Here is a 9,159-nt window from a genome sequence, read left to right on the forward strand (position 1 = left end):
TACGTTGTGACGTTTGATAGCACACAAGGTGTTCCTCCGGTATTCGGAAATTGCATAATCTTATAGTCAGAGGAATATGTACAAGTCATGAAGAAAGCAATAGCAATAAAACTTAATGACCATTATGCTAAGCTAACGGATGGGTCTTGTCCATCACATCATTCTCTAATGATGAGATCTCGTTCATCAAATGACAACACATGTCTATGGTTAGGAAACTTAACCATCTTTGATTAGCGAGTTAGTCAAGTAGAGGCATACTAGGGACACTCTGTTTTGTCTATGTATTGACACATGTATTAAGTTTCCGGTTAATACAATTCTAGCATGAATAATAAACATTTATCATGATATAAGGAAATATAAATAACAACTTTATTATTGCCTCTAGGGCATATTTCCTTCAAAACTATATACTCCATATAACATATATGGTTGAACCATGTATTTTTTCTATTCAAAACATTTTAATGTTGAATTGTTGTGTGCTATTTGAATAGTTAAATGATCACGTGTACGTGTTTGCGTAAAAACGGGGGTTTGCAAATGGAGAGAAAGTAAGTTTACGTGTAATTTTTGTAGCTTGCCCGGGATTATTTTGACCACCATGGATTTGGTAATTACTGTAATGTTAAAAATTCGACGTCAAATTTTAACCATGGCAAATCGAATGTTTTTATGCCAAATTTAATAGTAGTAAGAATGAAAATTTTCTTTAGTAAGCATACCAAATCCTGACTAAAAAATTGAACATGGCAAGGATTTACCATAATTGCTAGGAAATTGCCATCCTCATGATAATTAAATTTGACATGAAAACCGGTCTATTTGCCATACTAAAAAGTGAGTTCGATTTGTTTGGGTCAAAATAGCCCGTTATGATGATGATCGGAGATGCTCCGTAACGCGAGGCCCGTCCCCTCTCGGCCCCATCATTTCCTCCCTCTTTGGCAGAGCGCGCGGCTGCGGCCCGCGCCGTGCCCACCTTGTCGCTGCGCCCCAGCAAGCTTTCAAGGCCTCCCATGCCCACGCCGGCACGCCATTCTCCACACTGGACCTTCCACTGAGCCATGCTCCTCCTCACAAGGCTGGCCAAACCCGGGTGCTGCTCTCCGACGACCTCCCCGCGTGTCGCCCATGCTGCTCTCGGCTGGAACCGATTCTTCCACACCGGCGACGCACACAATGTGTTCGGTGCGATGCCTGCACCGGACCACAGGCAGTGCAGTGAACTTCTCAGGACGCGCACCGCGAGCGGGGATCACTACGGGTCCGTCTGCCTCGTCCGCGGGATGCTCGGGCGGGGCCTCCGGCCCGACAGGCTCGCGCTCGCCGCGGCGATCAAGTCGGCGTCGGCGCTCCCCGATGGCGGCGCCCTGGGGAGGTGCCTCCACGGGTTTGTTGTCAGGCTCGGGAACGCCGCGGGCGTGGCGGTGGCGAAGGCGATCATGGACATGTACGGGAGGCGTGGGGCTCTCACGGACGCCCGCCTAGTGTTTGATGAAATGGGCTGCCCTGACGCGGTATGTTGGAACATCCTGATCACTGGGGCCTCCCGGGCTGGGTATTTTGACGACGTATTTGCCTTGTTCTGGTCGATGCTTGCGTGTGGTGTAGATGAGAGCATGCCGACTGCGGTGACGGTGGCTGTCGTCATTCCGGTATGTGCAAAGTTGAGAGATTTAACGGCTGGGAGGAGTGTCCATGGCTATGTCGTCAAGACTGGGTTGGAATCTGATACTTTGTGTGGGAATGCATTGGTATCCATGTATGCAAAATGTGGTGCAGGTGGAATCACGGATGATGTGCATAGAGCCTTTTCTTCAATTCATTGCAAGGATGTTGTTTCATGGAATTCGATCATCGCAGGATACTCCGAGAATGGGTTGTTCGAAGAAGCACTCGTACTATTTGGTCAGATGATCTCAGAGAAATGTCTTCCGAATTATTCAACGGTAGCTAATATTCTTCCTGTATGCTCGTTCATGGAGTATGGGAGTAACTATGGCAAAGAAGTGCATGGTTTCGTGTTCCGGTTTGGCTTATATATGGACATATCTGTTTGTAATGCGCTGATAACTCATTATTCCAAGGTGTGTGAAATGAGGGTTGTGGAATCAATATTCAGAAGTATGAATTCAAGAGATATTGTTACATGGAACACAATAATTGCTGGATATGTGATGAACGGGTGCAACTCTAGGGTGTTAGGCCTGTTCCGTAGGCTTCTGTCTACAGGAATGACCCCTGATTCTGTTTCTTTCATTAGTCTGCTCACTGCTTGTGCTCAAGTAGGTGATGTCAAAGGAGGGATGGCAGTTCATGGTTATATTTATCGGCATCCAGTACTTTGTCAGGAAACATCCTTAATGAATGCTCTTATTAGTTTCTATAACCAGTGTGACAGATTTGATGATGCTCTTCATTCTTTCGCTGATATTTTGGACAAGGATTCAGTATCATGGAATGCAATTCTATCGGGCTGTGCTAACAGAAAAGAACATATTGAGGAGTTCGCCAAACTCTTCTGTGAAATGTGCCGCAAGGTAACTCGTTGTGACTCAGTCACAATCTTGAATTTTATCCGCATGAGTACCTTCTGTGGTGCTAAGAGGGTCCGGGAAGCTCATGGATATACCTTGCGAGTTGGTTATATTGGGGAAATATCAGTTGCAAATGCTATTCTCGATGCATATGCAAAGTGTGGTCAGCCGCAGGATGCAGATACACTTTTCAGAAACCTAGCCGGCCGGAACATTGTAACAGGCAATACTATGATTTCTTGCTACCTGAAAAATAACAATGTAGAGCAAGCTGAGAGAATCTTCAACCAAATGCCTGAGAAAGATAGGACAACATGGAATCTCATGATCCAGTTGTATGCACGCAATAATATGTCTGATCAAGCTTTCTGCCTGTTTCATCAGTTGCAGTGTCCCGATACTGTTGGCATTACAAATATTCTCCTGGCTTGCATCCATTTGAGTTCGGTACAACTTGTGAAACAATGCCATGGCTACATGCTCAGAGCATCCCTAGAAGACATCCATCTTGAAGGAGCTCTTCTTGATGCATATTCAAAGTGCGGGAATATAACCAATGCATACAACCTATTTCGACTCGGCCCTAACAAAGACCTTGTCATATTCACTGCCATGATAGGAGGCTATGCAATGCATGGAATGGCAGAAGAGGCAGTGGAGCTGTTTTATGAAATGCTTACACTTGACATTAAGCCAGACCATGTAGCTCTAACTGCTCTGCTGTCAGCCTGCAGTCATGCTGGGCTTGTTGATGCAGGAATCAAGGTTTTCAAGTGCGCCAGAGATATTTACAGAGTTGAACCGACAGCAGAGCACTACACATGCATGGTTGACCTTCTTGCCCGCAGCGGGCGTCTCCAAGACGCATACAGTTTTGCGTTGGATATGCCCCCTCACATGGCCAATGCAAATGTATGGAGCTCTCTGCTAGGAGCATGCAAGGTCCATGGAGAGGTCAGAATCGGCCAACTCGCAGCTGATCACTTGTTCTCCATGGAGGCCGGGGACATAGGGAACTATGTCATTGTGTCAAACATCTATGCAGCTGATGAGAAATGGGACGGTGTGGAGCATGTCAGGAAATTGATGAAGTCCAAGGATATGAAGAAACCTGCAGGATGCAGCCAGGCACTTGTTTATAGCCAGTGATGTTAAGAACCAAAATAGTTCTTTTATCTACGACATGGTTGGAAGTTTGTATCAGCAAATCAAAGATACACAAGCTGGCAAAGAACATTCAGTTACAAGTTTCAACGTTAGTGCAATTGATCTGGTCACAGGGTTACAGAAACTTGAATTGGAGTTTTTCTTCTCAAACTTGTCTTTGCTAGCTCTTCCCATCCATGGTATTTATCTTTCTGAGGTATGCAAATACGAAATTACCTAAGCCCATTACATTTTGGTCATTTGCGCTATAATAGCACTTTTGTAAAGGCAACAGCATGCTACCAGACATGTCCGAGAAAGAGTTACTTGACTGAATTTTGTGCATTCACGTTTGTCTCCTGACATCCGGCGTGGTTGAACTGTGGATGAACTTGATAACTTTGTATCCATTTCTTCTTATGCTTATGCTAACAAATTCATCCTATTGACAGAGTTGAGACAAATAAGTAACATGGCTCCGCGCCACAGCATGCATCTTGGAGTTGAAGCAAGCAGCAAAATATATCATGTGCCATCTACATTGGAACTCTCTTCGGCTTTCTACCAAGTACCAACCAAGGTTCAGCCACATCTCATTTTGTTCATGCCTTACATCACAACAATGTTGTTTGTTTCTGACATCTCATTATCTTGTTAATATTTTATTATGACACTGAATTATAAAATAAGGGTGCCTGCTGATTAATTTTATCTTCAGAGGGAAACTTATTGTGTGTTTTGATCTGCATGCTGACTTGCAAGATCGCATTCTTATTCGTTCATATGGGCTGCTGTAATCATATCCTTAATACCTGTACCTAAATCCTGCATGTATGCCTTAAGATTTACCTTTCCGACGATCCTCCTCTGCTAAACTAGTAAAACTATCATGGCGATCATAGAGGGCAATGGAATTGTTTTCTTCATAAAGTTGTATCAGCATGGACTTTCTGGCTGTCTGGCACGACTCTTGCCTTTAGAACAAGAGTCCGAGACTGATTGATCAAGGAAATGAGCCCAATGCGACTCCTGAAAGAAGTTGGAACTAATAAACTTAACTCCTTGATGACAGGTTCACTACTCTTGAAGTCTTGGTGACAGTTGCCGATCCACTGGCATTAGGAATTTCAGCAATGTTATCTTTTGGGGGAAATCTGATTGGAGGTCTGTTAACAGCGCCAGCGAGGCCGATGAAACACCACAAGTAGCAGGAGTGAGGGTGAGAGCTCTCGTTCGGCTCGCTTGGTGTTGATCGAAGATATCTTGGGTCAGTAGCTCGCCTTCCTGCTTGTGCTGATATTTTCGTGCATAAAATTGGTGAAAGATTCACGCTTGCCCCCCTGACTTGCTTGCATCATCAATTGCGTACAGTTCTTCCTTTTCAGAGTTTACACCAATTTTTTTTCTCATCTTTGGGTAGCTGTACAGTTCTTCCTTTTCAGTTGCGTTCTTAGGACCTCATAAATTTCGTTATGCCTTTCTTTTTTCTTTTCTTTTTCGTTTTTTTTTAAATTTTATTGAGCCAGTCCGTAAGACCCGCACCGCGCACCTTCTCGGTGCTTTCTTCTAATTCAGGAAAACAAGATTGATGAAGATTTTGCATATGTACTGCACCAGGTCGAGATCCTCTGTAGTAGTGCAGTTGACGTGTGGGGTCAGGTCCACTGCACCCATTCTCTTTGACAATGCAAAGCTCTTTCTGCTGATCTGCAGATACATCATCATCAGGTGGCTAATGGAAGAAAAAAAAATATAACCGCATACGCACGCTTCATTCCCAGCCCGCCACGGCCCAGAAGACCCAGGCCCAACCGCGTTTGAGGAGTCAACTATACTTGCCGGGAACGGAAACGCGCACCGAGTCCAGCCCGAACTTTCCTTGCCATGGCACGCGCTTTTTACCTCCACCGTCCGAATCGGAAAGAGGACACCTCACGTCACCTACCCTATATAATAACGACCTTCACCACGAGTTTGTTCCCCTTCGCGACCTCGCGGACAGAAGAAGAAGAGAGAAAAAGAAAGATTCCCCCGAGTTCGCTCTCCGGAATCCTCCGCCCGCCGCCGCCGCAGTTTATGGATTTCGGAAGGAACGCTGCAGCCCGGACTTGTGAAGCCAAGAGCAGCGTCTCCCCCCGTCCCTCCGGTCTGCCCTTCTCACCGGCCCCCTCCACGCCGTGGTTCCGTGAGCTGTGGGTCAACGCCCCCAAATAACACCCTTCTGCAGAGGTGCGTACGTGCGCCTACCGGTCTATCTGAATAGTGAGTAGAGACCACGGGGAAAGCTTAAGCTGCGGGCGGCTGGAGCTTGCGTGGTGGATTCCCTGTGCTATCAAATCTGTGCAAATTTCTATTGGATCGCTGTTAAATTTGTAAGGGCTTAGTATTTGGGGGAAGCCAAAGAGGGTTGGACTGTCAGAAAAGTGGATTCGGTAAAAAAGAAGAAGTGCATAGTAGCTTAATATTTGTCTCCGGCGCTACTCGTAGTGAATGTTGTGAAAGAGGATGGCTCTAAATTGATGAAGAACGACTTGGAAGGCATCATAAAGAGTAAATCATTGTTTCATTTATGACTTAATGATTGTTTCCAGCAATTGTTAATCAATAAAGTGGTGGAAACAATCATTAGTAGCAACTGTGACAAAGAAAATAACCTCAAGGCTTATTTTAAACAGGACACTGGTTTGTATTGTGCAGTGTGACAGTTGCCTTAAACAGTTACTACAAGCAAACGTGCATAATCATAGGTCTATTTGGAACTTATAAAATCACAGGGCTTACTGTCGGACGTTCAAGTCAAAGGTCCAATCATTTCTATTGTAACTTTTTTCTGTAACTAATGGAAAGACTCATTGGTACTAATAAGGTTTAATGCGAGAACATATCAGTTTCAACAAAACCTTGTTATGAAAATGAAAAAATGGTGTGGACCATGTTGTTCTTGAACTTAATTATTACTGTTAGTGATATGTTTGTGTTCCAAGATTTGCCACTTTTGAATGTTTTATTATATGGTTGTATTAGATGAAGTGAGTTGACATCTTTGCCCACGTTTTAGGTGGAAATTGGTGGATTTCTCGATTGGTTGAAGGAAGTAAAACAAAGGGGACCCACTACCCAGCGTCCTTTCGGCGAGTGTTGGGGTCTTATCTATTTAAGCTAAAATAAGGCCATTCAAGAAGGCTGTCAACTGTAAACATGTATAGGCCGAAGATCCCCAATTCAGGGTGGGCTGCTTTCGATCGCAGGTTGCGTGGCACAGCTGATGCAGGCGATGATGTTGATGTCAACTCATTTCCTGCTCTCTCGGGTTCTAGAGGCTCCAGTTCTGCCAGCAGCTCAGCTATAGGAAATAATAATATGCCAAAGGCAAAGCCTTTTGCATCAGTGATTCACCCCCCTGTTGAATTTGCAGTTGTTGGTAATGAAAACGGAAATAGGCATTTGACTGATCACATGGTGAGAACAAATTCTGGTGTAAACTCTGCATCTGGTAACAAAATTAAGCTCCTGAAGGATGCTCATAGTTGGGCCGACAGTAATTTAATTGAGGACATATTGGCTGGCGTGGATAATGATGTTGGCCAGGCATCTGTTTTGCTGAAATCCATGGTCGCTCCTGACTTTATGCCAAGGGGGGATAGAACAACTGGTCAACCTCCTTTTGAGATGAATAAAGCACATGGTTCAGTGTCAGGAAACACTATAGCAGAGAATAAACATTCAAATGAATCACAACTGTTGCCACCGCAAATGAATTTAATTTCTATACCCCAGGAGCCTGAATTAGAAGAGTTTGATGATGATTACTTAAACCACCGGAAAGATGCATTGAAGATGATGAGGTATATTGCAAACCCTTATTTATGTTATGGGTTTCACTAGCTTATGCATATCAGAGTAGGCTGCATTCATGCAAACCCAGACAAATGTAGGTCGAATAAATGCAAACTTTCGTAGCAACATACTTCTGTAACTCATGTCTTGCATCAGCATGATGGTCAGAATCTGAGAGACAAGATTAGCTAACTTTGACCCCTTGAATGTGCCGCACTCCTGACGTTGAGTCTTTTCGTGTGAAACTGACCCATTGTGTTTCCTTTTGGTCATAGGGCTGCCACAAAGCATTCTCAGGCTGCCAGCAATGCATTCTTCAGAGGTGACCATGCTGCTGCCAAGGAACTCTCCCTCAGAGCTCAAGAAGAGCGGTTGGCTGCTGAAAAGTTAAATAATAAGGCAGCAGAAGAAATATTTCATCTCAGGAACAGCAACAATAACATTTGGAAGATAGACATGCATGGTCTACATGCATCAGAGGCTGTAACTGCATTGGAGAGGCATCTTCACATGTTAGAGTTCCAGCCACCAGGGAATAATCCAACTTCAACTGATGAATTAGATAAGTCTGAACCCACAATTGCTGTCCCAAATGAGGTGGCAGCAGAGAAAGTGGTGGTGTTTCTTCGCCCTAGACAGTCTGTCTTAGAGGTGATCACAGGTAATATATTGCCCTCTATTAACTTATTTGTTAATTACTCGAAACTTCTTGTTACCGCAATCACTGCCACATGAGGGCATCACTACTCTTTTGTAGCCGTACCTTGTGTAAGCAACACCAGATTAAGCGAGATCTTATTGTTTTGCATCTTACAGGGATTGGCAGGCACAGCAAAGGACAGGCTTCACTGCCTGCTGCAGTCAGGGGCTTCCTTATTGAAAATGGGTACCGATTTGAGGAGCTGAGGCCTGGTGTTTTCTCTGTTCGCCCTAAATTTCGCCGCGGGTAAACCTGTGCAAGACTGAAACCATTCCATCAAGTTCCGTTGTTCGGCAAATAAATTTCTGTGAAATGTGCTGTCAACGAAATAGAACGTAGAAACTTGGGCAACTTGTAGTTCGTGTATCTTGAATGTGGGAACTAGGCGTCGACCAGTTGGCTAGTGATGCGCTACCAGCTGCGCGCCCAGCCTTTCACCATCGTCCGAGCCTTGTGTTCCGCAGGGTGCGTGCCTGATTTTAGTTTTTCTTAACAAATTGTCGTAGGGGCTAGTCCGTATGGGTCTCCTTTTTTGTTGTATCTTGAATGTAACAAGTTTTACAGATACTAATGTTATTGTGTAGCCACCTGACAAGAGATGCATAATTGTATGTAACTATATACAGGATGACAATCAAGGCCACAATGTACTGTTATTTTTGCTTACTGCTGCAACCAAGGCTCCTGATTACTCTATGATTTGAATGCCTCAGAATTTCGCTTGGCAGTTTTTTCTATCTTTTGCCCTATGCAAAACATTGCATTGGATCATGTGCAGTGCAATAAAAAATAAGAGGAGAAGAAAAGAAGTGAAAGAAGAAGAAAGCAAAAAAAAAAACTTGGGTTCTTTTAGGAAATGTCATCATGGCTTAGCTTTATTTCGCACTTCCTCCGTTCCATAATGTAATGCATATAGATTTTTTGAAAACTCAA

The 9,159-nt window shown here is 44.2% G+C and overlaps 1 protein-coding gene across 2 annotated transcripts; it reads left to right on the forward strand.

The window, feature by feature from the left end:
- The first annotated feature begins 961 nt into the window (after positions 1–961).
- LOC119355232 lies at positions 962–8,901 on the forward strand. Of its 2 annotated transcripts, none has more exons than XR_005171516.1 (4): positions 962–3,906; positions 4,142–4,269; positions 4,762–4,956; positions 6,748–6,890. XR_005171516.1 is itself a non-coding variant. In XM_037622018.1 (4 exons), the coding sequence occupies exons 2-4, from the start codon at positions 6,888–6,890 to the stop codon at positions 8,474–8,476; spliced, it is 1,167 nt and encodes a 388-aa protein (XP_037477915.1). In that variant the 5' UTR covers positions 5,651–5,918; positions 6,748–6,887; the 3' UTR covers positions 8,477–8,901. The 2 variants fall into 2 exon arrangements, 1 of the variants encoding a protein (XP_037477915.1); XM_037622018.1 differs by lacking the exons at positions 962–3,906; positions 4,142–4,269; positions 4,762–4,956 and adding exons at positions 5,651–5,918; positions 7,802–8,187; positions 8,343–8,901 and having other exon boundaries at positions 6,748–7,534.
- Positions 8,902–9,159: the final 258 nt, after the last annotated feature.

This window comes from Triticum dicoccoides, chromosome 2A, assembly GCF_002162155.2.
Source record: "Triticum dicoccoides isolate Atlit2015 ecotype Zavitan chromosome 2A, WEW_v2.0, whole genome shotgun sequence".
Lineage (NCBI taxonomy): Eukaryota > Viridiplantae > Streptophyta > Magnoliopsida > Poales > Poaceae > Triticum > Triticum dicoccoides.